The sequence below is a fragment of the Aotus nancymaae genome, unplaced genomic scaffold (genome assembly GCF_030222135.1).
Source record: "Aotus nancymaae isolate 86718 unplaced genomic scaffold, 86718_ANA_hifiasm-v0.15.2.pri h1tg000076l, whole genome shotgun sequence".
Classification (NCBI taxonomy): Eukaryota; Metazoa; Chordata; class Mammalia; order Primates; family Aotidae; genus Aotus; species Aotus nancymaae.
Window position 1 is genome coordinate 13,082,468 of NW_026988491.1, and position 27,799 is coordinate 13,110,266.

At 49.1% G+C, this 27,799-nt stretch overlaps 2 protein-coding genes across 3 annotated transcripts; one reads left to right on the forward strand and one right to left on the reverse strand.

Annotated features, from left to right (window-relative positions):
• On the forward strand, positions 1 to 27,692 carry GTPBP1 (GTP binding protein 1). 2 transcript variants are annotated; one of them, XM_012458971.3, is made up of 12 exons: positions 1 to 207; positions 3,501 to 3,612; positions 10,499 to 10,679; positions 11,258 to 11,606; positions 15,987 to 16,110; positions 18,730 to 18,844; positions 20,396 to 20,540; positions 20,647 to 20,829; positions 21,591 to 21,726; positions 22,363 to 22,541; positions 23,997 to 24,197; positions 25,134 to 27,692. In XM_012458971.3, the coding sequence occupies exons 1-12, from the start codon at positions 16 to 18 to the stop codon at positions 25,224 to 25,226; spliced, it is 2,010 nt and encodes a 669-aa protein (XP_012314394.1). In that variant the 5' UTR covers positions 1 to 15; the 3' UTR covers positions 25,227 to 27,692. The 2 variants fall into 2 exon arrangements, with proteins under 2 accessions (XP_012314394.1, XP_012314395.1); XM_012458972.3 differs by lacking the exon at positions 1 to 207 and adding an exon at positions 4,169 to 4,226 and having other exon boundaries at positions 2,262 to 3,612.
• Positions 16,083 to 17,748, reverse strand: LOC135271226 (thioredoxin-dependent peroxide reductase, mitochondrial-like). Its single transcript, XM_064367857.1, is given in 2 exon segments — positions 16,083 to 17,454; positions 17,632 to 17,748. Coding segments are annotated over 2 exon segments (753 nt in total). The 3' UTR covers positions 16,083 to 16,818.
• Positions 27,693 to 27,799: the final 107 nt, after the last annotated feature.

Sequence of the window (27,799 nt, forward strand, 5' to 3'; positions counted from 1 at the left end):
CCTAAGTTATTAAAGATGGCGGCGGAGCGCAGTCGCTCCGCCATGGACTCGCCGGTCCCGGCCTCTATGTTCGCCCCCGAGCCCAGCTCCCCCGGGGCGGCCAGGGCTGCGGCGGCCGCCGCCCGACTCCACGGCGGCTTCGACTCGGACTGCAGCGAGGACGGCGAGGCGCTCAACGGCGAGCCGGAGCTGGACCTCACCAGCAAGGTAGGCCCGGGCGGCGGCGGCGGGCGCTGAGGGGAGCGGGCGGCGGGCCGAGCAGTCTCCGGGGCGACGGCGGGGCCAGTGGCCGCCCTGTCCGCGGGGAGCGCGGGATGAGGGGAAGGGGCCGAGCCTGCCCACTTGCTGGTCTCCGGGACGTGTGGGGGCTCGCGGCGGGAGAGGCCGTCCCCAAGGTCCCCCGCACCCACCTTGGCTCCCCCGCGTCGCCAACCCAGCCTCCCGCCCTCCCGGCTCCCGCCGAGATCACAACCCCTCGGCTCTGCCACGTGGAACGGAGCGCCCGACGCTGGCAGCGCTCCACGCGGTCCCTGTCCCCGCTCAGTGACCCTCCCCCTGCCTCGGGTCCCTACTTAAGGGGATTGGAGACCAAAAGTGTCCTCTCTCTGGACCGCGCAGGACAGCTGAGGGGCGAGGTGGCCCGGGAAGGGGGCCGAGACGCTCGAGAAGACAGGTAATCGGAGGGCAGGGTAGGGTGGCAGTCGCGTCTCTTCCCGGACTCGGGAAAGGAAACAGAAAGTAGTCGCTCTGTTTCTGTTTTATGGGGAGGAGTATGTCCGAGCAATGTATACTTTTTGAGGCCACCCAAAACAAAATGGATAGATGGACAGACTCCATAGTCTCGCTATCCTGGGAGTGGAAGCTCATCTTGTTTGAATGGAGCAGTGAAGGACGTTTTAAACCCTGTCTTCTGAGTTGTCGAGAAGGTAGGCAAGAATTAAGGGCTTGCTAACAGCTTGGCATTGTGACTGGTGTTTTCAAGGTACTTAACGTTCCTTAGGAAAGGAATGCCAACTTGGGAGTCAGGCAGGGCTGGGTTCCCTTTCTTGCCCTGCCATCGAAAGGCTCTGTGACAGTTGGGAAAGTTTCTTAACCTTTCAGTTCTCCAACCACCTCATCCTAAGAAAATATAGCCGGGCGCGGTGGCTCACGCCTGTAATCCCAGCACTTTGGGAGGCCGAGGCGGGTGGATCACGAGGTCAAGAGATCGAGACCATCCTGGTCAACATGGTGAAACCCCGTCTCTACTAAAAATACAAAAAATTAGCTGGGCATGGTGGCGCGCGCCTGTAATCCCAGCTACTCAGGAGGCTGACGCAGGAGAATTGCCTGAACCCAGGAGGCGGAGGTTGCGGTGAGCCGAGATCACGCCATTGCACTCCAGCCTGGGTAACAAGAGCGAAACTCCGTCTCAAAAAAAAAAAAAAAAGAAAAGAAAAGAAAAAAAAAAAGAAAATATAGATGGGTTGTAAAAATTAGAAATGTGTATGAAGACACCTAATAGTGCCTGATGCATTCTAGAGACTCAGTAAATGTTTGAAGTGAGCAAGATAGTTCCTAATTTCCTGTGCAGATTAAATAGTGGATGAAAGATAGAATACCAGTACCACCGCTGACCTTTGTAGTATAGTTATGATAGACATTTTATCCAGCTTTGAAAGTATTTGTGACTTTTTATAGTTTATGGTGGCAAAATTGCATGAAACTTGGTCCTAAACTGGAAAGAAGTTTCCCTGCAACCTAAGCAAGTTATTTTCAACTGCTCTTTGCCCTTCTAGTCAGGTGAGCACATGGAAGCCAGCTAGTCTGTCAGAGTTGGTCCTGTCTTGTGCCTGTAATGCCATAAGAGGGATGGCCGGGACCATGTAAAAGACCCAGGGAACATACAGGTTACAATTACAAGCTCTGTTGAGTCAACTTGGGAAGTTACAAGATTATGCACCTGACTCAAAAGCAGACAAACTGGATGTCAACACATGGTCAAGGTGCTGAAGAAACGTAGTTGGAAATTGCAGGGCAGAATTGCAAAGAGGGTAGTTCCTTCATTTCTTGACCAGCTCATTTAATATTCCTAGATGTGGCCAGGTGTGGTGGCTCACGCCTGTAATCCCAGCGCTTTGGGAGGCTGAGGCGGGTGGATCACCTGAGGTCAGGAGTTTGAGACTAGCCTGGCCAACATCGTGAAACCCCCATCTCTACTAAAAATACAAAAATTAGCCAGGCATGGTGGCACGTGCCTATAGTCCCGGCTACTTGGGAGGCTGAGGCGGGAGAATCACTTGATCCCTGGAGGTGGAGGTTGCAGTGAGCCAAGATCGTGCCACTGCACTCCAGCCTGGATGACCTGGGAGACTCCCTCTCAAAAAAAACAAAACAAACCAAAATATTCCTCGACACCTTATTTCATCACATAGCTGGGGAAGTCCTCCTCACAATTAAAAAAACTGTATATAAATATTGATGATATCAAAAAGAAAAAGTGATGGTGTGGAGGGAGAGAAAGGTTGGGTTGAATAGACTGATTCCAGAGGAAAAGATTAGAAGCTAAAGGTTTATATCCTCACAATAATAAATGTGGAGACCTAAGGCTCTGAGAGCTTCCAAAGGCAGAAACACTTAGTGAATAGTGGTGGCTAGCTTCATGCACCAAGGTTTTTCTGGGAATTATTGAGCAAAGAAAACCTTGTAGCTTTACATTTACTGAGCTGTGGACTTGATGCTTTTACATGTTATTACATTTGCTCTTTACAGTGGCCTTAGGATGCAGGTAGTATTCACTCTCTTTTGTAGATTGAAAAACTGAGACTCACAGGGGTTAAGTTCTTTGTCCAAGGTCAGACAGGAGTGGTTAGAGAATGGAGTCTGACATACCTATTGCCAAATGGCTTCCCCAAATGAGTGGTTGATAACTTTAATGTTACTGGCAGACATTTGCAAAATGATGGTGCTAATACTCATCGTAGTGGTAATGGTGATGGTATTTTGTTGATGTAGATGAGTCTTGCAGGCAGTTTTCATTCCCAAATAATCAATATAGCCAAGGCAAGATAGAACAGAATTCTTTTGTTATCCTGGGAGCCACTGGCCTGTGGGTAGAGGGCATGGAGGTATATGAGGTCTCTGTCCTGTGGGCTTCCAGATGCCAACTGCAGGTAGAAGACTTTGGTGTGTAGTGGAAAGCACTGTTCTTTCTATCCACAGTGCCAGATTTTCAGTCACTTGGGTCCTGCCCCTCCTGGGAGGCAGGCTGCTTGTGCCCTCTTTACCATGGGTTATGGCTCAGACATACACATTTTAGGATATCTTATGGATTATATGAGGCCTGAGGCTCAAAGACTACTTCAGGAGAAGCAGAGAGGGCATGAAGGGGCTGTGCAGCTTTTTTAGATGAGGGTGCTGTGGGGGTTCGGTCAGGATCTTTAGTTAGGCTATATTGATCAGCTTTGGCTGTGGTGCTCTTCTAGCAAGTGTGGTCCTAAGGCTGTTGGTTTCTTTTCTAGCTGGTTCTAGTGAGCCCTACTTCAGAGCAGTATGACAGCCTACTTCGGCAGATGTGGGAGAGGATGGACGAGGGATGCGGAGAGACCATATATGTCATTGGGCAGGGATCAGGTGAGCATAGTTTTCCTTTCACTTTATTTTAAAAAATTATTGGGCCGGGTGCAGTGGCTCAAGGTCAGGCGTGGTGGCTCACACTTGTAATCCCAGCACTTTGGGAGGCCCAGACAGATCACCTGAGGTCAGGAGTTTGAGACCAGCCTGGTCAACATGGTGAAACCCCGTCTCTACAAAAAATACAAAAAATTAGCCAGGCATGGTGGCGGCCGCCTGTAATCCCAGCCATTTGGGAGGCTGAGGCAAGAGAATCACTTGAACCCAGGAGGCAGAGGTTGCAGTCAGCCGAGATCAGGCTGTTGCACTCTAGCCTGGGCAACAAGAGCGAAACTCCATCTCAAAAAAAAAAATTATTTAGAGCACATTTTCCCCTCTTTTTGAACTTTTCTGCTTGTGTGTCTCAGTTACAGTGATTCTTTAGTGTCTGCAGAACTGTTTGGAGGATGTAAAAGTACAAAGCGAATGTTGATTCTCACCTTAGTCGTCCTAACATGCTTGACTTGAAAGATTCTCTTTCCAAGCAGTTTTACAGATGCTTCCTTTTTATCTCCAGTACTTTCCATTTGCATAAGAGGAAATGAAGCACAAAGCAAAGGAACTTCTTGTCTAAGGTAATCATAGTTAGTTTTAGAATTAAGCTTATTCCTGGGCAGCCAGAGGTCTTCTCTTCCAAGCCCTGTTTACAGAGCCCTTTGCTACTTATTTTCTGCTCAGCAGAGGACCTCCGTGATTCTTCTTGGTGTCAGCAAAGAAGAGACGCCCAGAATTCCTCTTTTCAGTCAGGCTCCTTGCCCCAGACCATACTGACCATTTAGTCTGGATAGCTGTGATAACAGAGGTCCTCTTCTCTCCCCTCTGGATCCTGTCAAACATGTAGGCTTGTAACCATCCTGAAAGGGACTGGTTATTGTTCTCCAAGCTGCCTATTCCTTGTAATGGAACCTACTATTTTAGAGGAAGGCAGCCCCCACAACAATTCCAGAGTATATTATGATTTTTTTCCCCTGGTTGCTCCTAGTTGACAACTTCAACACGAGACCTACTTACTTTCATCTTCATTATGGTATTATCTTTGCTGAAATGACAGCTGGGGTTGTTAACAATTATGAATTCAGCCCATACCAGCACTTGTCTCTGTCATCTTTGCAGGAAGCCCAGGTGGGCTTGGATGCATCATTAAAGAAACACTTTTCTTTCCTGAATGTAGGCTTTGTAAAGCCAGGTAATAATTCTTTTGTAGTTTGAGTTGAAGGTTGAAGAAATCTCAAAATCATTCTTAAACTATTTGACACATATGTATTAAGTATCTTCTAAGGCTCGCCACTGTTGCAAAACTTTTGGAAACTTAAAATCTTGTCCCTGCCCCAAGGAGGAAAGATGGCATATACACAAATAACCTCCGTGGAAAACAGTATTTGGAAATGTTGTAAGAGTGACATAAGGAAGAAGGATTAGCTCTCCAGATGCAGCTATGCTTTCCTTTGAAATGTCTTTCATATCTGTTCTTTCCTTCCCATTCTTGCTGCTACCTCCCTAGTTGTGGATCTCACCACCTAAAGAAAGGCATGGCCAGAGAGATAGGCAAACTAAGAAGTTGCCTATCAAGAAAGGGAGAGAGTTGATTAGCATTATCAAGTGCTACAGAGGCATCAACGAGTACCAGGTTCAGAGAAAGCATTCCATTTGTTGACTAGGAGATCATTGGTAGTGTTTTGAAAGCTTTGATGTCAGTTGCACATCTGGTCTGCTGTAATAAGATGAACCTCTCAAAGATCACTTAGTGATTGTAGAATTTCAGGAACTACATATAGGTCAATTTTGACAAATGTTGAGTCTGTTCTTTGAAGACCCAGATACTTAAGACTCCCCTTTCCCCTCATCCTTTTATGTGGACTCTGAATTTTACTATGCCTTGACAACTCACAATTAATTAACCCACCCATGGCAAAGCGTAAGATGTCAGGTATTCATTAACACATCTATACACCCAAGCATTGTCCTTGAATCCACCAGCTGGATGCTGTTAGATTCATAGTGACTCCCTCCTGCTGGAATTCTTTACAGATAGAAAGAGATTATAACGAGTTAAACAAGTTGAACGTTAAACAGAAGACTAACCTAGATGCAGGGCCCCAGGAGTCAGTTTCATCACTGATTTCCTTGCTGCTTCATCTCTGTTTACCACGTCCTTCCTTTGTAAAATGGGAATAATGACACCTTCCCCATCCTACCTCAGAGAAATTTTGTAAAGATAAATGAGACATTTAAAAATTATAACCAATGTTTTAAAAGGGGCAATCTGGCCTAGTGTATAGAATCTGGAGCCTGGCAGGCCTGGATTTGCCTGCTGACTCTTTTCCTTGTCTTAAAATGGAGATAATAATAGAATCTCTCCCATGGTGTGGTAGTGAAGATTAAATGAGAATTCAAGGAAATCATGGTGAATAGTAAGATAAATGTTAGCTAGTATTAGTAGTTGCAGTAGTAATTTATTTAAGGGTCCCAGGTTGTAGTTGATTTATCGTAAGATTTCTTTCAAAGAGAAGACTCATACCTATAATCCTAGCACTTTGAGAGGCCAAGGTGGGTGAATCACTTGAGGCCAGGAGTTTGAGACTAGCCTGGCCAACGTAGTAAAACTCCATCTCTACTAAAAATGCAAAAAATTAGCTGGGCATGGTGGTACACTCCTGTGATCCCAGCTACTCAGGAGGCTAAGGCATGAGAATCATTTGAACCCGGGAGGTGGAGGTTGCAGTGAGCTGAGATGGTGACCGAGTGAGACGCTGTCTCAAAAGAAAAACAAAAAATAAATTTATAGTTTGGGGGACATAGGAGGAGTATTAAGTGTTTTTAAATTATTATTTATTTTTATTTTTTTTTGGTAACGGAGTTTCTCTCTTGTCCAGGCTGGAGTGCAGTGGCGCAATCTCGGCTCACTGCAACCTCCACCTCCCAGGTTCAAGTGATTCTCCCACCTCAGCCTCCTGAGTAGCTGGGACTATAGGTGCCTGCCACCACTCCCAGCTAAATTTTGTATTTTTAGTAGAGACAGGGTGTCATCATGTTGGCCAGGCTGGTCTCAAACTCCTGACCTCAGGTGATCTGTCACCTCGGCCTCCCAAAGTGCTAGGATTTACAGATGTTAGCCACTGTGCCCGGCCGAGGAGTAGTAAGTCTCTGTGGAAGAGTCAGGAAGGGTGTGAAGAGGAGCTGCCCCTTTAATTGGTTCTAAAGGATGAGTAGGAGTTTTCAGGTAAATGGAGAAAATAGTGAATGGGCAGAGGAAGCCATACGCATGAGGCGTGGAGGCATTGGAGACAGGAGTATATGGTGGACCAGAAGTAATCCAGTAGGATGAGTGGAGAGTGTGAGGTCCTGAGTGGTAGGAGGAGAGGCTGGACAGAGGAAGGCAGGGGTCAGATTCTGAATGAATGCCATGTCAAAGAGGTTAGACTTTTATTCTAAAAGTCTAGGAAGCCTTTGCAGCCTGTACAGCAGGAGAATCCATATAGGAAAGGTAAATGAGTCGGCAGGATGAAAATCTGATTAGGGTCTGGCATGGCTGAGTATGTGGCCTTTAGTAATTGGACCTCTGCAGCTTTTCTCCTCCACCTTTGTGTCTCCACTTCTACAGAGTGAGGAATGTGATGCATGCTGGAGACGGGTAATGTGACGAGAGCCCTGATGGACAAAGTGATGTTGGTGATGCCCTTGGTGTGGAGCAGGACCTGAAAGAACAGAAGCAGGGGAGGGTGAATAGAATTGGGAGCCTGGCAAGCATGGCAGGGTTAGCCAGCCTTCTCAGGACCACGTCCAGCAAGCACCTCTCTAACCTGAAAGACTTTCACAGCTTGCTTGGCCATGCATTTAGAAACTCCTCTTTGTTCATTTGTTTTACACTTTACAAACATTTGAGGACTTGATATAGGAAAGGCACTGGTTGTGGGGCATCAGGGAATTGTTGCGATGTGGGCCCTGTTTTCAAGATGCTTTTGTATTGTTGGGGGAGGAGAGGACCTGTATCTAAAACACTGTTGCACAAGGCAGTATGTGGCAAATGTAAGGGAGACACAAACGTTTGTGGGCAGAATGAGTAGGATTTTGCCAGGAGGAGGTGCACTGTTGGGTTTTCAGGATAGGAAATCCATGAGCAAAGGTGTAGAGCTAGGACCCTGCAGAGAACTCCAGCACAGGGAAGAGGGAGTGCTGTGTGTGTGATGGGGCCCGCTTGCACCGGGACAGAGCTTACAAGGGGAGAGTGAGGAGGGAGTACGGCACAAATGGGGAGGCTATTAAGCAGCTGGGCCTGGGGAGCCTTTCAGAGGCTTTGACTTGGAAGTGACAGCATCAGAGCTGTGCTTTATTTAGGAACTTAAGGGGATGGTTGGAGGGAATAGAGACTGAATTTGCAAAGACCAAAGTGAAGAGTCTGTTGTGGTGATTCAGGTAGAATAAGAGCCTGAACCAGGCTGGTGGCTGCAGAATGGCGAAAAGGGCAGACATCAGGGAAGAAGGCAAGGTAAAATGCTAGAATCAGCAGGGCTGGACTGATGAGACTGGTGGCTAGAGAGATGGTATTGTCATTGTCAGAAATAAAGAAGGAACTGGTCAGACAGTAAGAGGAACCCTTGCGCTGGAGGAAAAGGCTCTAGATTTGGAATCCGAAGACCTGAACTCATGGCCTCTCCCAGCTCTGAGACCTCTTTGGGTTCTTTCTACCCCACTGTTAAATTAAAAGGGAACAGTAATGCCTACCTCATAAGAACCAAAATGCTTTATTAACATTGTTAGTGTTTGTGCTGTTGTTTAAAAGAGGGTTGTGGCTGGGGTGGGGAGTTATCATCCAGGCAATTGGAACTTCAGTCTGGAGTTCTGAGCATAGGATGGTGTTAGGAATAAGTGTTTTTATAGTTTTCAAAATGACAGCTGAAGCCATAGAACAAGACGGCCAAGGGGAAAGTTTGGCAGAAACAGAAGAGGGTCACTGACACACTACTGGAAAAGACTAGCATTCAGGAGACAGGAGCGGGGGACGGGTGGGGAGGCACATCAGGAAAGGTCAGGTGATGGGCAAGCAGGGTGGGAGGGAGGTGCTTCAAGAAGGAAAGGCAGAGTGGCCAGCAGTATCGAAAACTGGAGGAGTCAAGAAGAGGGCATTGGATAGAGAGGTTAGAAGGCCACTGGTGGGCTGGGCGCGGAGGCTCACGCCTGTAATCCCGGCACTTTGGGAGGCTGAGGTGGGCAGATCACTTGAAGTCCAGAATTCGAGACTAGTTTGGCCAATATGGTGAAACCCCATCTCTACTAAAAATACAAAACTTAGCCAGGCATGGTGGCAGGCACCTGTAATCCCAGCTACTCGGAAGGCTGAGGCAGGAGAATCGCTTGAACTTGGGAGGCGTAGGTTGCAGTGAGCTCAGATTGTGCATTTGCACCCCAGCCTGGGTGATAGAGCGAGACTCCATCTCAAAAAAAAAAAAAGGCCACTGGTGGCATGTGACAACTGCGGTTTCTTCCTTATTGGGCAGATTTTGAGTGAGTTGGTGGTGGGGTAGTACCATCAACATGTGTTGATGACTCTTGAGATGTTTGATGGTGAAAGGAAAAACAGGAGATGATAGCTTTGCAGATAAACAAGGGCAAGGGAAGAGGGGTGGTTTTCCTTAGTTTAGGAGTTTGTTTGGAGTGGGAGGAAGAGAAGAAGAGACAAGGAGAGTACTTCGTGCTGCAAGGCCTTTCGGGGGAAGAGAGTCACACTTACTGAAGAGGTTAGCCAGCCAGGGGAAGGAGCAGGGGCACTCTGGGAGACAGGATAGCTGGGAAAGGCTCAGGGAGTGATTGTGGAAATTAAATCCGACACCTCATGGACAGCAGCTGATGGATTGTCATATAGTAGGATCTCAATAACTGGTCAGTTGGTCCTGCCCTCTCTCTGGTTCCCTTCCTTGTCCTGAGCTCAAATTCATTTCTCCAGCTGCTTGCTGGACATGTCAGCTGAGCTGCCTTGGTTAATAATCTTATCTCTAAAATGTTTCTGAATTCCTTCCCCATTTTCCTCCATCTTTCTGTTGTCATTATCTCTTGCCTGCATTATTAAAATGACTTCCTAACTGGACTTTCCCTTGCTGGTGCACACTCAACACTGCTACCCAGGTGATCCTTCTAACCCACAGCCATCTGGTCATGTTACTCCCCTGCCTCAGCCCCTGGGCGTCTCACTGCCTGGTGCGGAAGGTGTGTCACTGCTGTCCGTCTGTCGTGCCACTTCCACCTCTCATGTGGTCTCCTGCCACTCCATGTCACCCATTCTGCTCCCCAACATGCTGAGCTGCTTCCTGGTCCTTGAACGTGCCATGATCTGCTACGCTATGCTTTATTCCTCTGGCTAGGATGTCCTTCCTTGTTCTTCTGCAGGCCCAGCACTTGTTGACCTAGCTTAGCATCAGCCCTCTGCAGAACTGCCCTCAGCTTCCCCAGGCAGTGCTTTCCGATCTCTTCGCAGAGTCCTAGAGTGCAGCACTCGAGCTGTATTGCAATTAATTAATTTCCTATCTGCCTCCCCTGCTGGGCTGTGAGCTCGCTAGGGGCGCCTGTAGTCCTTGTACCCAGCATGAGGGTTGGCATAAAACCTGGGAGAGCCTCAGTGACTGTTGTTGAATGAATTAACGAATGCTCTGCTTGATGAGGAGGTCTGTGGCACTGTCAAGTTTTAACTTGGTGTGTTCCCAGGTTTTCTCTCAGGTGGAGAGCACTCCTGTTGCTCTGCAGTGCTGGGGTCAGGAGGTAGTAGCCTTTGTTAGGTGGGGTTCCTGGCAGGCTGATTGGCAGGCTGGTTGGTCAGAACTCCCTCTCCTGCTGATGTCTGGGCTCTTGTCACCAGATGGGACGGAGTATGGGCTGAGTGAAGCTGACATGGAGGCCTCCTATGCCACAGTGAAGAGCATGGCGGAACAGATAGAGGCCGATGTCATCCTCCTGCGGGAACGACAAGAAGCTGGGGGCCGCGTGCGTGATTACCTGGTCCGGAAACGAGTCGGAGACAATGACTTCCTGGAGGTCAGGTGAGGAGGCCTCAGGACGGTGTGGGGTCCATTCTTCATGGAGGGTGGTGACTGAGCCTGTGGCACTCAGCATGTCGGCTCCATCCTTTCCCCTCCTGAGGTGTGGAAAGAGTGTCTGGGTGTCCGGGGAGGTGGTGGCTCCTTTCTCTAATTCTGTACTTCCCTGTCCCTAGAGAATTCCCTTTGGGAATAGCATGAAGAGAGGCCAGCTGTGCATTCTGTGGCCATTCTCTGTGGGGGTGTTTGTTTTCCCTTCAGCCTGTGAGCCTGGAAACCAGGGTCATGGAGAAGAGGCTTTTGTGCCTCTGGTAGCCTTGTGGCTCTTCCTGGCAGCACCCGGCAGCTAGTGGGAGTTAAGGGAGATAGCCACTTTGGGAGTCTGGGCCCTTCTCATGACTCACAGCAGCAGCTCCAGGAACCTTCCCACTGTGCTCCTCCTGCTCAAGGAGGAGCCGTGAACCAGAGGGGCTCAGGGGCAAGCCCGGACTTGCAGATCCAGTTATTGGGGTTGTGAGTGGCTGCTCCACTTCACTTATGCACTAACTCTCACACAGATGTCTGGGTTCATGTACACACAGGGTAGCAGTGGTGGGCAATGTGGATGCCGGCAAAAGCACCCTCCTAGGGGTCCTGACACATGGGGAGCTGGACAATGGCCGAGGCTTTGCCCGCCAGAAACTCTTCCGCCACAAACATGAAATTGAATCTGGTCGCACCAGCAGTGTGGGCAACGACATTCTGGGCTTTGACAGCGAAGGCAATGTAGTGAACAAGCCTGACAGCCACGGTGGCAGCCTGGAGTGGACTAAGATTTGTGAGAAGTCCACTAAGGTCATTACCTTCATCGACTTGGCTGGTCATGAGAAGTACCTGAAAACCACCGTCTTTGGCATGACAGGCCATCTGCCTGACTTCTGCATGCTCATGGTGAGTGGGAGGCGCCCCTTGGAGGGGAGGCTTCAGCAGGACTGCATGGGTCTGGTTATGTGCAAGTCTGAAACTGTTCTGAGACTGAGGCCTGTTGATTTGGGGCTTTGATACTGGGTGAGGCTGGTAAGTTTTGTGGGGGTGCCCAATCCTCTGAGTAATGGTCTTTCTCAAGGTGTGAACCTTGATCTCTCCCTTACATGAGACTAGAGAAGGGATCTTTTTGGTAAAAACCAGGTACCCTTGAAGACCTGTCTTATTTTTTGCAGAGGCATGGAGAAGGATTTCTCCTGGGGCTTATTACCTTCAGAAATGTTTTTTTGCAGAGGATTGGGTTACTTTGAGGAGGTGACACTAGGTAGGTAGTACCTTCAGATGGGGGTGGGCCTGGGGAAGAAATGGAGAAGACAGCCATAAGGAGGCACAGGCCACAGTCAAGAGGCCCTGAGAGGTGGCCTCTCCTAGAGTGTGGGAGGAAGATCGGCCAGTGCACAGCCCTTGTTGAGAGGCTCCTGTTCGTCAGGTACCATGTGATGATACAGCAATGAACAAGGCTGTCCAGAGGCTCCCAAAAAGCTTAGGATCAAGTGTGGTTAAATTTTTAAGCAACTATTCCTGCTAGGAACATTAAAAACAAACAAAAAATTTTTTAAGCATCTCATCTAATAGATTAACTGAGAAAAAAAGGGAGCAGAGGGCTCTGTGTTGGATCCCATTACTAAGCTTGCCTTTGTGACCCACTGATCTTCCTCCCTGGACAGACATGGGAATGCTGAGGGGAGCCGCAAGGCCTGTAACCTTGTGCACATCTCCACAGCTTTCACAGCAGGAGGAAGGAAGAGGGAGGAGGGGAAGGGAGAGAGTCAGGGACACACGTGCCTTGAGTGTTTCCTTGGCAAGCCCTTCCTAAAACTTTCCCCATTTCTCGATTCCTTCAGCTGCCTGTGTTAATAAATGTAGTAAACACAAGCATCTGTTCATAGCAGACTTGATCAAGTTGCTCCACAAACACAGGTTCTCAAGCAAATTCTCCCCAAACTGGAGCAGTAAAGGGAGGCAGAGCATACCATGTGAACACTTACAGGCTCTCTGCCTGAGGCTCTTGGGACCTCAGCATGCCTTCATTTCCCATCTCCTTGAATGTTGCAAATGGACATGACCAGCTTCTTGACTGGGCTGAGGAAAGCTGCTCACCAGGAAGAGATCTCAGTGGACGATCCAGAGGGCATATTTGGGGGAGTTGTTGGGTTGATATTAAGAAGGGTATAGAAACTGGTTGGGAATAAGCATTTTTTCCAGCTGAGCTACAGTGAGTAAGACCAATTAATGGAAATGTCTTCACCCCAGACAAAATATTACATATGTATTATCTGACTTACTAGTTGTGATCCAAATATTAACATGTCTGTGGAAAACAATGAAATATTTCATTATAGTTCCATGGCATTCAGTTTCTAGGAAAAAATAATTAAGATATACAGAAAACAGAGCCATAGTGCACTCTCTTCTCCAGGTTGGGAAGAGCAAAAGTGAGTCTGTGTTGGATTGGAAAGGTGGCTGAAGGGCACGGAAAGCCTTAGGGGGAAGACTGTGGAGGTGTCCTGGTGGAGGGAGAGGGAAGTGCCAGCCGGGGTGACTCACCTGGGAGCTGTGGCGACCCAGGGGGCATCTCCAGGACACACTGGAGTGGATAGAGCACTGTGTAAACACATCACAGCAGTTTTTCTTTTTAATTTTCTTCTGGTTTAGTATGGTACAAAATAGTGAAAAGTCTCCCTTCTGCCTCTGTCCAGTTTCCTCCCAGAGGCAACCAGTATTTCTAGTTTCTTGTGTACCTGCCAGAGATATTTTGTACTCAGACCAGCAAATGTGTGTATATTTTCTCCCTCCAATTTTAAACGTTCAGAAAAGGTGTGGAAAGAGTGTCTGAAAGGTAATGAAAAGGTAAAAGAATAGTATAATGAATACTATAAACTCACCACTTAGATTCAGCAATCTTTAACATTTTGTCGCCAGACACAGTGACTCACGCCTGTAATCCCAACACTTTGGGAGACTGAGGCGGGTGGATCACTAGGTCAGGAGTTCAAGACCAGCATGGCCAAAATGGTGAAACCCCATCTTTACTAAAAATACAAAAAAATTAGCTGAGTGTGGTGGTGGGCACCTGTAATCCCAGCTGCTCAGCAGCCTGAGGCAAAGAATTGCTTGAATCTAGGAGGCAGAGGTTGCCGTGAGCCGAGATCACACCACTGCACTCCAGCCTGGGTGACAGAGTGAGACTTCGTCTCAAAACCCCAAAATTTGCAATATTTATATGTATATATGATGGGTACATATGTGTATATGTTTTTCATTAATTTTTTTTTTTGAGATGGAGTCTCGCTCTGTTGCCCAGGCTGGAGTGCAGTTGTGTGATCTTGGCTCACTTCAGCTTCTGCCTCTCAGGTTCAACGGATTCTCCTGCCTCAGCCTCCTGAGTAGCTGGATTACAGGTGTGCCACCACACCCAGCTAATTTTTAGTATTTTTAATAGAGACAGAGTTTCACCATGTTGGCCAGGCTGGTCTCGAACTCCTGACCTCTAGCAATCTGCTCACCTTGGCCTCCCAGAGTGCTGGGATTACAGGTGTGAGCCACTGCATCCAGCCCTATTTAATTTTTGTTTTTTTCTCAAAGAAGGTGATTATGAAAACCTATTTAATTTTTTTTAAAGAGACAAAGCCTCACTCTGTGACCCAGGCTAGAGTGCAGTGGTGTGATTATAGTTCACTGTAACCTCAAACTCCTCAGCTTAAGGGATCTTCCCATCTCAGCCTCCCTAGTACCTAGAACTACAGGCATGCACAGCCACGCCTGGCTAATACTATTTTTTTTTTTTTAAGACATGAGATCTTGCTATGTTGCCCAAGCTGGTCTCAAAACTCTTGGCTTGAAGGAATCCTCCTACCTTGGCGCCTCCCAAGGTGCTGGGATTACAGGTATGAGCCACCGTGCCCAGCCAAGTATATATGTTTTTTTTGTTGTTGTTGTTGAATCACTTGAAAATTGTGGAAATGTCTTCACTCCAGACAAAGTCACAAGATAAACATTGTGACCTTTCACCCTCAAACACCTCAGCATAAAAGTTAGGCTGGTATCTTACTGTTTTTACAATCAAGAAAATGAATAATAGTTACCTAATATCCTTCAATATCTATTTTGCATTTATGTTATTTCAGATGTTTCCCACATATCTTTCAGCTGCTTTTTTTTAAGGCATTAATTAATTACCACTTATCCCCCCCACCTTTTATTTTCCACAGCTAATTTTTTTTTTTTTTTTGTATTTTTAGTAGAGAAGGAGTTTAACCATGTTGGCCAAGCTGGTCTTGAACTCCTGACCTCAGGTTATACACCCGCCTTGGCCTCCCAAAGTGCTGAAATTACTGGTGTGAGCCACCATGCCCAGCTAACTACTCACCTCTTTTTATGATAGCATTCTATATATACCTTGCTTTTTTTTTTCCTCCTTAAAAACATATCTTAGAGATTAGTCCATATCAGTAGATAAGAATTTCTTCTTTCTTTTGTACAGCACATTTTGTACATGGGCCCTTATTTATGTAACCAGTCTTTATGGTGATATTTGGAAACACTTATTGTTACTGGAAGGATAGTAACAGTAATAACAGGGGCAATTGCTTAAACACCTAGTTCATGATGGTTGTGTGCTGGACCCTTCATGTGTGTTGTGACATTTAAAAATCAAGTGACCCTCTGAAGCGGATATTGTTATCTCCCCATTTTACGGATGGGGAAACTGAGGGCAAGGGATATTAAGCTGAATCCACTTTTTGTTATTATTGTTGCTGTTGTTCTTTGAGACAGAGTCTCCCTCTGGAGACTCTGTCTCTCAGACTGGAGTACAGTATCTCGATCACAGCTCACTGCGGCCTCAGCCTCCCAGGCTCAAGTGATCCTCCCACCTCAGCTTCCCAAGTAGCTGAGACTACATTGCATGCTACCACACCCAGCTAATTTTTGTGTTTTTTTGTAGAGACGAGGTCTTACCAGAAGGCCCAGCATGGTCTCAAACTCCTGGCCTCAAGTGATCTGCCTGCCTTGGCCTCCCAAAGTGCTGGGATTACAGGCATGAGCCACCACTCCTGTCCTGGATTCACTTTGATGGCTCAAGACGGTTGTTTTCCTTGACTGGGTTTATCTTTTTTATTATTTGCTATTCTCCTCCAATTTTGATAGCCCACATCATTGAGTCAGGGGTTAAAGTGATTTTTGCCCAGCCCAGCTTGCATCCACATCTGCCTTTGAGCCCCTGTGTCCACCCAGCAGCAATCTCTTTCTCTCTCATCCTGACAGTTTCTTTCTGTGTTGGGGCAGGTGGGCAGCAATGCTGGCATCGTGGGGATGACCAAAGAACACCTAGGCTTGGCACTGGCACTCAATGTACCTGTCTTTGTGGTAGTCACCAAGATTGACATGTGTCCTGCCAACATCCTGCAAGGTAAGTGAGGCCTCCAGCTAGCAGCAGCTCCTCCGATTGGGAGGCAGAGGTCCCTAGTAAACTTATTTCCTTTTTTAAAATTTTTTATTATTTCTCTTTAATTTTACAATTCATTTATTTTTATCATATGTTTGACATTGAACACTTCAGCAAAGAAAATAATTATAATAATTTCAAAATGCAATCCCTGGATCCAATAAATATCCTTTATAATCTATTACATTAATCAATATCTAGAAATATATATAGACAAAGTTAGCTAATGAATAAAATAAGAAAAATGACTACATATACTATAAATACCAGGGATGAGGGATCATGCATGATCAGTTCAGTCACTCTGCCACTTTCTAAAATAATATTCACATTTGCTTCAGTCACATAAACATTCATTGCAGAAGTTAAATTAGACTGCTGATAACAACTGAAAACTGTGATCTTTGTTAGCTTAAAAGAAAATTCAGTTTAATACAAAGACATTCAAGATGAACATTTCAGGACCCTTGATCAGAAGCTTTCAATGTGTGTTGCTCTACTTTGTTGTAGGCAAGATTCAAGTAAGGCTAAGACAGGAGAGTGTTTCCATTGAAGACATGATCTAAGAATTGCCTTCTACAGAGGCAAATTATGTTCTGTAGAAACTAGCTAGCTAGCCAGCCACCAAGATGTTACCAATAAGGGATTCCTTATACTAGCAACTAACCATGTTTAAAAGGCCTTAGCCAATATTACAGAAACAAAACATTTAGAGTAATAGTTATGAATACAGGCATAATTGATTCCTTGCCTTCTACAAATTATCATCTTTAAAATGATAAAAGCAGGTTTCAACTGTGGTTCTTCTCTGGGGTGAGAAGGTGCAGATACACATGGGTGATCTGCTGATTTACCTTCTTTGGAAGCAGCTGGATTTGGCTTGACTGTAGGAGAATCCCATGTCCAGTTTGCTGGGCAGACTTCTCCATGGGTTTCTACATACTGGAATGCCTTCACTCAGCAGAGGGTTTCTTCCACGCTTCAGTCCACTGAGACATCATAGACACTCAAGTGCTTGATGACTCCATTGGGGTCATTTATGAGGAGACTTCTTAGTGCAAGACCAGGACCTTCTAACAGCACACTGTATGCTTGGGAAACTTGCTTAGTTAAATCTGACAAGAGTGCAATGTTAATGTGTTCCAAACCACCATTCTTTCTTGGTGTATATATCCAGGCAAGATGGCTAAAGTGGGAGTCCACTGAGACCACAATAACTTCACGGTTCACATCATGAAATTCCTTAGTTTTGTCACTAAAAGCAACAATTTCTGAGCTGGACGTGGTGGCCCGTGCCTGTAGTCCCAGCTACTTGGGAGGCTGAGGCAGGAGAATTGCTTGAAACCAGGAGGCGGAGGTTGCAGTGAGCTGAGATCATGCTACTGCACTCCAGCCTGGCAACAGAGCAAGACTCCATTTCAAAAAAAAAAAAAAAATTTCTGTAGGACACACAAAAGTGAAATCCAAAGGATAGAAGAAAAGCACCAAATATTTCCCCTTAAAATCATCAAGGCTTAGGTCTTTGAACTTTCCATTGACAGTGGCTGTACACTTGAAATAGGGCACATGCTGGGTGACAGGGTGACAGCAGGTGCATGACATGAGGACCTGGTGCTAATGAATTTTGCTTGACCAGAACCAGACTGTAATATGTTTGTCAAGCTTGTTCTCCCAGAAGCAGCAGGCCTGAGGGCTGCCATGGCAGAAATGCCCCAAGGAATGGCACTCACAGGTCAGGCAACTGAGGCTCAGAGCAACTTTCCCACAGCAGCTGCTATCTTCAGTACACAGAGGTGCCCCGGGTAAAATGTCTTTTGTTTGTCTTGTACTTAGATCTTGGCCTAAATTTCCATCAGCCCAGAATCTTTTACTACTTCTTCCTCTATTTAGTTCTTGGTCTGAGCACAGCCTAGAATTATCCTCTTCCTTGTTCCTTCTGGTTTCAAGTGCGGAGTTCCTGAGATCCTAAATCTGGCACCTCTTTTCAGGTGATTCCAGGCAGAAGGAGTTGGGCTCTACCAGCTAAGCTGGATATATATGGGGAGGTTTGGACAGAGGGTCTAATGACCTCTTACCACCAGAGCTTTGACACAGGGTTGCAGGACTAGGCCTTTGTGCCTTTCTCCCTCACTGCTAAACACTGTAGAAAAGTATCCCTTTGGGAGGCCTCATAATAAGGGTCTCTGTAGACTCCTAAATGTCTAAGAGATCCTTTTTGTTGGATGAGACTTTTTTCCAGGAAGTAGTGCATTCTGAGAACTGAAGTGTGAACTGCATTGTTTTTCTTGGGGACCCTCAGGTCACATGCCTACAGGAAGCAGGTCATCTAGACACAAGAGAAATCTGCCAGGTTTCAGATGCGGAACCCTAGAAAAGAAGGCCCCATCTGTGGTTTTCTTCCTCTAGCACACCCAAAGTTTTGATCCTCCTTTTTGCTTCTCCAGGCATTGTGGCATTTAACACTGGTCCGTCTATCTGTCTGTCTCCTGCTTGCATCAGTAATGAGTGGACCCATCTTGCCTTGGAAGCCTGGCCAAAGAGAAGGCTGTGTCCCCCTAATTCTCTTCCATTTCACCCTTTAAGAAACGCTGAAGCTGTTACAGCGCCTGCTGAAGTCACCAGGCTGCCGGAAGATCCCCGTGCTGGTGCAGAGCAAGGATGATGTGATTGTTACAGCCTCCAACTTCAGCTCCGAAAGGTAATGGGTGGGGAGCTCACACTTCAGGCAGGCACCCCTGCGGGCAGGACCATAGTGAGTGATGGGCCTGGAATGGCTGTCAGTTTGGGCATGAGGTCTCATAAAAACAGCATATCAGAACACCTCTTCCTATTCAGAGATTGGAGGAAATAGAAGGTTCTGATCTTAGCACAGGGTCTACCATGCATTGTTACCCAGGGGCAATATCATGTAACCCAGATTGTGAGGTGCTGGTGTTCCTGAGGTTAGCATCCTGGCTGAGACTTTAGTGTCCTTATCTGTGAATTGGGAAGAACATTCCCTTCCCTGTAGGCCTCCCATGAATGTTGGAAATGATGTATGCAGAGCACTTAGTGCTGTGCCTGGCTGACGGATGGCAGATACACAGCCATTTTTGTAACTCAGGTTTTTATACTGTTGTTCCTCAAAAGCTCACTAATCATAGATCAGGTCTGGCATTTACTCATTAATGTATTCTTTCATTCCATAAATATTTATCGGATGTTTGTTCTGCCAGTCTCTTCATCTAGATTTTGAGGATTCAGAGTTGAATTGAACACAGTCTTTGTCCTCACAGTGTTCAGTTCCTTGGTTAGAGATGTTCTCTTGATAATGGTGAACTCGATGAACTCTGCCTCTTCGCCCAGAGCTTGGTCTGTAGTGCTGGGCCCAGAGCAGCCTGGCTTTTTGCCTATGCCTCTGCTCTGATGTGATCGTCAGTATCATCAGTTGGCCAGAAGAGGGGGCATGTTTCAGACAGCCCCATTTGAGCTTGTTCGAGTGCTATTCTGTGCACTATTCTAGGAGCTGTGGGGAATGTCTAACTCCTAATCTCAAGGATTTTAATTCATTCACCCTAAATAGGAGCGATAGAGACTGTTTACAGGACTCTGATGAAAAACTAGATGCAGTCACGTGTAACAGAAAAAAAGCTCTCCAGGAACTCAGAGGAGTTGAGAGTGCCCATCCAGGAAGGGATTTATGGAAGAAATGGTATTTGAGATGAGCTCAGAAGGGTGAGAGGGCCTGGTATTTCGGTAAAAAGGAAAGAATTTAGGAAGGAAGTTCAGAGTGAGCAAATCCACAAGGGCAGAAAAGTGCCAAGGTTTTAGGAGAAGAGAAAGTTCTCTGGTGTGGCTGGAATGTAGGAATTTGCAAAAAGTGAATCTGCAGAGACGCCTACAAGCCCAAGCAAAGGGTTTTGTTGGGAGAGGGATTCAGGTGTCTTCCCTGCAGTGGAAAGGCACATGTGCTTGAAGAAGCAGCAGTCATGAGGTTCCAAACTAGGGCAGTGGTGGAGGACAGGGAGGAGAGAACAGGTGTCAGAGACAGAACTGAGTGAGAGAAGAAGGCCTTAGAGCAGGGCTGGCCAGGAGTTTGCTAGGTCAGGGCAGAGAGGTCAAGCCCTTGGAGGCAGGTGAGGGAGAGGTAGGGTCACGAATAGCGGCATCTGTTCCTTGAGCCCTTTTGCTGTCCCCGCCTTGTATTGGGGAGGAGCTGGCCTCCTGAGCTCCTCTCTACTTTCTTCCTTCCTCTTCTCCCTCTGCTTAGGATGTGCCCGATATTCCAGATCTCCAATGTTACAGGCGAGAACCTAGATCTGTTGAAGATGTTCCTCAACCTCCTCTCCCCCCGCACCAGCTACAGGGAGGAGGAGCCTGCTGAGTTTCAGATCGATGACACCTACTCTGTCCCAGTGAGTGGCTCTGGGCAGGTGACTGGGTGGACACATCCTACAGTGCATCAGGGGGTGGGTCTGTGCTGGGGATGGACTTATGAGGCCAGGGTCTTCTCCTTGGCAGGGTGTAGGGACAGTAGTGTCGGGGACAACACTGAGAGGTCTGATCAAGCTGAATGACACGCTGCTGCTGGGCCCAGACCCCCTGGGTAACTTCCTGTCCATTGCTGTCAAATCCATCCATCGCAAGCGCATGCCTGTCAAGGAGGTACGGGGTGGCCAGACAGCATCCTTTGCGCTAAAGAAGGTGAGTATCAATGATACTGAAAACTCCCCTCAGACTCCATTATGCTAGGCTCTGGGCCAGATGCTGCACTCACCCACTCCCGTCCTCATGGCTGCTCTGCAAGGTCGAGGTTACTGGCCTCATTTTTATAGATGAGAAAACTGAGGCTCAGAGCCCAGGGACTTGCCCAAGACACACAACTTGCAAGTGCCAGAGTGAGAACTGCCTGCCTCCTAAGCTGTTTCTCCCTCTGGTGCCTGAGAAGGGTGCCCTGAGCTCAGTCTTAAGGTCAGATAGGAGTATCCCTGCTGTGCAAGGATCCTTCTATGTAGGGCTGTTGGGATCTGTGCCAAATCCTCTTCCCATTCAGCCTTCTATCTCCTGGGGTTTGGGGTGGGTGCTATTTCTGGGGTCACCTACCTTACCCACCAGCCAAATTAACCAGGAAAAGTCCTTCCCCACAGTGGTCAGGTCATGCTCACCTGTTCCTTCCCCCTGAATGCTTGCCTGCCTTTGCCTCCTCATTCATCCTTCATGGCCCAGTAGCTGAAGTGCTGATTCCTGCATGAAGCCTTCCTGACTCCGAGTAAGTGTTGAGTCTTCTCATGGAGCACTGAGGCTGCTCATGCTGTACACCCTAGAAGGCCTGTGGTCCAGTGGCGAGGAAACCAGGCTGAGTTGGGGTGGTCCCTACCCCTAGAAAGACTCTTGGTCCCTGAGACCAGGGGTGAAACCAGAAGTCATCATTGTCCCTGAGGGCCGGGGTTGCCTCTTTCTTTCAGATCAAGCGCTCGTCCATCCGGAAGGGCATGGTGATGGTTTCCCCACGTTTGAATCCCCAAGCCTCCTGGGAGTTTGAGGCCGAGATTCTCGTCCTCCACCACCCCACCACAATTAGCCCGCGCTACCAGGCCATGGGTAGGTGTCTAAGGCCCTGCCAGCCCAGGAGGCCCTGGTGCTAGCTCCTGTCAGAAGGTGCTCCAGCAACCCAAGCCCCCCAGTTCCAGCTGCAGCTGTGTGGTGGGTCTCCTTCCTATTTAGTGATACTGTTCCTTCTGTACTACCCATGAGCCACCATGTTGATTCACTCCCACAAACAGTGAGGGCTGGGCTCTGAGACCCAGAACTTTCCTCAAGGACCTCACATGCATTCCTTCAGCTAGTGTCTGCTGAACACTGCTGTGTGCCCAGCGGTGTTGCTAAGATGCTGGGAACAAAGATGAGGTAGATGGACAAGGACTCTTCCTCACAGAAACCCACAGTCCAGCGAGGAGGCACATGTGCAGAGTATGCTGTAATTCCAGGAACTAGGACCCTTGTCTGCACAGGGCCTGGGGGTGGGGGATGATGGGTGGGCATTAGCTGGAGGAAAGGGCACGAGATAGTAGAGCAGGATCAGAGCCAAGAGCAGGCTTCACAGGGGTCTGTAGCCCCAGAGATAAGCCCTCACCCTTCCACAGCTCAAGCATATTTCATGCCTTCACTCACTGCCTCCCCTTGTCTGGAAGCCACCAGGTGGCTCCAGCCTGTTCTGACCTCTGGCTCCCTTGACAGTGCACTGTGGGAGCATCAGGCAGACAGCCACCATTCTGAGCATGGACAAGGACTGTCTGCGTACTGGAGACAAGGCCACTGTACACTTCCGCTTCATCAAGACCCCTGAGTACCTGCACATAGACCAGCGGCTGGTGTTCCGGGAAGGCCGCACCAAGGCTGTCGGCACCATCACCAAGGTATGGCCAGGGCAGACCTTGCCTTGCCTCCAGGAAGCACCAGGGGCCCCTCCTGTTCTGTGACCCTGAGCACAGGGCAGAGGTTAGTCACTACCCTGGGAGAGCTGGACCCACTGAGGTGTGGCCTCGGTGCCATCTTTCTTCTCCTTTAGAGATATCCCGTGGCCTCCTGTCCTGGGCAGTGGTGGTGACCATGGAGAGGAGAAGTAGGGTTGGGGTATGGCCTTCCTCCATAGAAAATGGTGACAGAATGTCTGGGTCCTGCCGGGCTCAGCCTCCATGGTGCTGGCATGGGTTCCTCTGGCCTCACTGGGGCCATGTCTAAGGTCTCCTCTCAGAGCAGAGGTCTGGTTGGAGTGAGTGCTGGACGATGCAGGGGGTTATGGACCTGAGTTGTCTTGGGGCTTAAGCTGTTTGTGTGTCCCGGGACCTATCTTTTGCCCTCTGCAGACCTTGCTCTTGGTCTTGGGGAGAGGCATTTGATAGAGGGATTTGACCCCTGCTCCATACAAAGGAGGTGCTGGCCCTAGCCTGAGATCTTGGAATCAGTCTTCGGCTGGCCTTGCCTCCAGAAAAGGCCCCCATCGATGGTCGACCTGGGGCTACAGATGTCCTTGAAGGCCTGCATGCCCCTGGGACTGGCTGAGTTTGGCTAAGGCTGCAGCAAACACTGTAATGTCCTCTGGGACTCGCTTGGCTTCTTTCTTGCTTTGTATGAGATAGAAGTTGTGCCACAAGGGAAGATTTCAAGGCAGTTACTTCTGGCTGGCAGCTTTTAAGATTTCTGAATAGTCAAACTCCAAATGTTTCCAGCTGATGAGACATTCACTTGTTCTCTTTGGGAGGCCTGGACTTAACACTTGCCCTAGACTCTTGTCATGGGGGCAGCAGCAGGGTCCTGGGACTGGAGCTGCAGCTCATGCTCTGAGGAGTCTCCACCAGCTTAGCAATGAGGAGAGCCCAGAGCTTCACTTGCCAGGCTCTGGACTTGGGGGACTGGACTGAGCAAGAGGTGGGAGCAAAGTTTACAGATTGCTCTGCAGGAACAGCACCTGTAGCAGATAATAGTAGCAGATAATTTCTCTGCAGGAACAGCACCTGTAGCAGATAATAGTAGCTGATAATTTCTCTGCAAGAACAACACCTGTAGCAGATAGTAGTAGCTGATAATGTCTCTGCAGGAACAACACCTATAGCAGATAATAGGAGCCTTTCTGGGCAGGGCGGAGGCAGGACGTGAGACATCAGCCCAGGGCCATAGCAGCCCTGGGCTGCTGAGTGGGGATGAGAATGCCTCTTCATGGCATGTCATGGCCTTACTGCCCTCCGCCTTGTCCTGAAGTGCAAGGGCAAGGAATGAGAGTCCCTGGGAGAAGGGGGTTGGGGGTGAGGGGTAGCCAAGCCAATGGCCCTGCTCTGCAGCTCTAGCCTCGTCCTCCTCCATGGCTCCCACAGCTCCTCCAGACCACCAACAACTCCCCGATGAACTCCAAGCCCCAGCAGATTAAAATGCAGTCGACGAAAAAGGGCCCCCTGATGAAACGAGATGAGGGGGGCCCATCTGGCGGGCCAGCAGTAGGAGCACCCCCACCTGGAGATGAAGCCTCCTCTCTAGGGGCTGGGCAACCAGCTGCATCCAGCAATCTCCAGCCTCAGGTGAGCATGGGCCCCTCAAGGCTTTGGCACAGTGGTGGGGGCTGTGGCTTTTACTCTGATTTGGTAAGGGTGACATGTAGGCAAGCCTCAAGGCTGGCTGGAGGGTCTCCTCAACAGCTCTGTCACTTAAGTGCCCCTAAGTGTGAGGCATTTGTCTGTAAAGCTATAAGGTAGTGCTTTCCAAACCAGGGAATATAGCCCACCTGGAACCAACTTAATTGGCCCTAACTAGCATTTGGTTTTAATGAAATAAAATAGAACAGAAAAATGTTGAAGCTTCCCTTTCATAGTAAGTATTGCAAGTATTGCTAGTGTGAGTGTCCAAGTGATGTATGTGTGCCCTGCAGTCCAACAGGTTTGAGAGACACTGCCTTAGAGGGTCCTCCTCTGTCCCCCTCTGACGTGCACACATCCTGAAGGGGAGGTGGCCTTGGGATGTGCCGGTGTGGCTCTTACTCGGCCTCTCCTGCCAGCTCTCTCGTGCAGGCATTCTCTACTGGAGTGATGAAGGCGTGGTGCCCCCTTGCACCCCTCTCCCCAGCATTTTTCTCCATCTGTCCCCTTTGGAAAGGGAGGCTATCCTGGTTCTGTCTGTCCATTCTGCTGTCTGTCTCCCATTGGGTTTTCCTCTGGTTAATTCGCTTCCTCTCTCTCCTGCTCTGCTTTGTGCTTCTCTGAATGGCCGCCTCTCACAGTCTTATCACATGTATCCCACCCGCCCTTTAAGGAAGGCAGGGCAGCCACTGGTTCCATTGTAGAAACAGAGGGGAAATGCTGCATGCAGAGTGACCCAGTAAATTCCTGGTCAGGCTTGGGTGAGGACCACACTGCCTGCTCATGCATCTTTCGTCCCCCTCTCCGCGCTCACCAGCCCCTCTGCTCTCTGGCCCTGCTCTTGATAGGTCAGTGCTTCTCAAGCTCCTTTCTTTCTTTCAGCCAAAACCCAGCAGTGGAGGCCGGCGACGAGGGGGCCAGCGCCACAAGGTGAAGTCCCAGGGGGCCTGTGTGACTCCTGCCAGCGGCTGCTGAACCTTCCCCTGGCCCACCCCCACCACCCAAGGGGTCCTCACACTCTGGCTACTGCTCCACCAGATGGGCAGAGCAGCTATGACCGCCACCCAGCCCTCCTGCTCGGGCCACAGCCAGAGTCTCTACATTGCCCCCACCCCCATTTTCCAGGGGGTTTGTAATTTATAAGCTGAGGAAGGCAGCCAGACTTCTGGAGGACTGACCATCTCCCACTCTCCTCCCCACCTTCTTCCTCGCACATTTTTTGTACATCTGGGCCCTTAGTTTTTATTCTGTTTATTATATGTCTCTGTCTCTCTCTGTTCTCTGTGTGTGTGTGTGGTGGAGTGCCACCCCCAGGGTCCTTTCAGCCTCTCCTTTCTTCTCCATGGCTGCCCACCTGTGTGTCTGTCTCTCAGATAATCCTCAGGGCCGTCAGGGTGTGTTGGGAGCAGAAGGAGCCGCCCTCCCTATCTTGCTGCTGCTCTGGGCACTCAGGGGCCCCTTCGTGGAGCAGACTGGGTTGGGGGCTTCTGGGATTTGGTGCCTGCTGCTGCCAGAGCAGGAACCCCCAGTTTAGGACTTGGGCATTTTAACAGAAGGTAGTGGCTTCCCCTTTTCTCTCCTCCTTTTTCCCTTTAAACCCCCAAACAGGTCATACCAAAAGTTCTCTGGTTGTAACCTGTAGACGTGTGGAGGGGAGTGGCGATGAAATTGTAGGACTCTTCCCCACCCCACCCCAGATTCTGACTCTGACCCTGACCCTTGCCACTGATGAAAAGACAGCTGGTGGGTTTCCCCTTGGAGACAATCCTGCACTTCCCTGGGCTGGCCCTGGCTACCCTCAGCTGTTCCTGATCTGCCGGGCCTGGCGCCTCCCCTCACCCTGCTGCTTGCTGGGCCTCAGGCACTGGTTATCAGACGGCAGCGTCTGGGTCTGCTCAGGATCCTGTTTTCCAGCGCCTCCTGTTGGAGGGGTGGAGAGATGTTCCCCTGAGCTAGGCTGAGACTAGAACCCCTTCTTCCCCGCCATGTCACCCCTATGGCTGCTACAGGAGCACAGTAGTGAAGGCCTGAGCTCCACGTTTGAAAGTCCCAACTGGAATGTAGGGAGGGCAGGTAGCCAGGCTTAGCACACAGCATTTAGCCCTCTGGAAGAACACCTGCCTGGTGTGGGGTTGTGCAGGCCAGAGATGGTGGCATGGGCCTGAACCCACCTGGACTGATTTCTGCACTGAAGCCACAGGTGTAGGGTAGGCTGGTGGGTGGGGGTGGTTCCTTCTCTAGCTGGGGCAGACACCTAGCTGGCTGGGTCCTTCCTCAGCCTTGCCTCCTCCTGTCCCCAACCCTTTCCTTTCCTCCTGCTTGCGGACTGCTGGTCCCCTCTCCTGCCCTCCTTCCAGCTGTTTGTAGTTACCACCTACCCCTGGCCATGGACTGATCAGACCAGCATTCAAAATAAAAGCTTGTTCCAAGTTGACATTGTGGTGTTCCCTGCCCAGCCCTCCAGGTGGAGGTGCTGCCATGGGAACACAGTTGATCTGCCTGCCCTGGGGCCCCTGGCAACAGCTGGGGGCAGGGCAGTGCTGTGAGGAGGCCAGCTTCCCTGGTCAGGCAGGTGTGGCTTCCGTGTTCAGGCTCCCTCACCAGCTGGTGACACGGGACAAATTTACCAACCTTCTCTGAACCTCAGTTTTCTCATCTGAGGCAAAGCAGTACATCAAGGTTGTGTGAGACCCTGGGGTATCCTGCACTCAGGAAGGGCTCCCTTAGCGATCTGCACGCTGTTACCCACCCTGCCACCTCTGTGCCCTGGGCAGGCTCGAAGGGAGAGCTGCAGCTAGGACTGTCAGGGGTCTCGTGCGCTCGTGTTGACATTCCCTGCGGCCGTCTGAGTCGATGTTTGTTGTTTTTCTGGTTAAGGGAACTGAAGCTCAGAAATGTCACCAGCAGCTGTTCATTCCCATGCCAGTCTTGCCCCCTGGCTTTTTCCAGGCAGCTGCTGCTGTGTGTCTGCTAGCCTGGCCCGGTCTTCTGTCTCTTGGCTGCTTCCCTCCTGTTCTCTGTCCCGGCTCTGCTTACAGGGGCCACTGCCTGCTGGTGCCTCCATAACAAGCCTCTGGCATTGAGCCCTCTGGCATGGCAGGGGCCTTTGGGGTCTGGGTTTCCACAGGACTTAGCCATGGCAGAACCTCATTTTATTTGAACTCTTTGCCCCTACAAACAGCAGTAGTTGCCAGAACCATTCTTGGCATTCAGCTCTGGTGACCACCTTGGCCTCTGGCCACAGACACTCAGGAGGGTGGGTTGGATCTGCGTAGTTGCCAGGCCCACACCTGCCAGCAGGAGGCTGACTGGAACCATGCTTTACTGTGTTTAACGGGGGTAACGGGGGTCCCTACAGCCCTTCCAGCTAAACATTTGGAACAAAACACCAGCCCTTTTGTAGTGAATGCAGAATAAAATTGTTAATCCAATCACCTGGAATGGCAAGGTCTGACCCTTGTGTGTGTGCAACTGGCATTTGTGGTGTCTTTCCCAGGAGTAAGGCCTGTGATGGTGGGATGGGGATGGCCAGATCCCTAACTAACTCC

Bases quoted from the DNA above. Each gene is read 5' to 3' on its own strand.
- GTPBP1 (XM_012458971.3), top strand. From the start codon at position 16: ATGGCGGCGGAGCGCAGTCGCTCCGCCATGGACTCGCCGGTCCCGGCC. The intron at 16,111-18,729 runs GTAAGTGAGGCC...TCACCCTTTAAG, and splicing joins TCCTGCCAACATCCTGCAAG to AAACGCTGAAGCTGTTACAG. The intron at 20,541-20,646 runs GTGAGTGGCTCT...TCTCCTTGGCAG, and splicing joins ATGACACCTACTCTGTCCCA to GGTGTAGGGACAGTAGTGTC.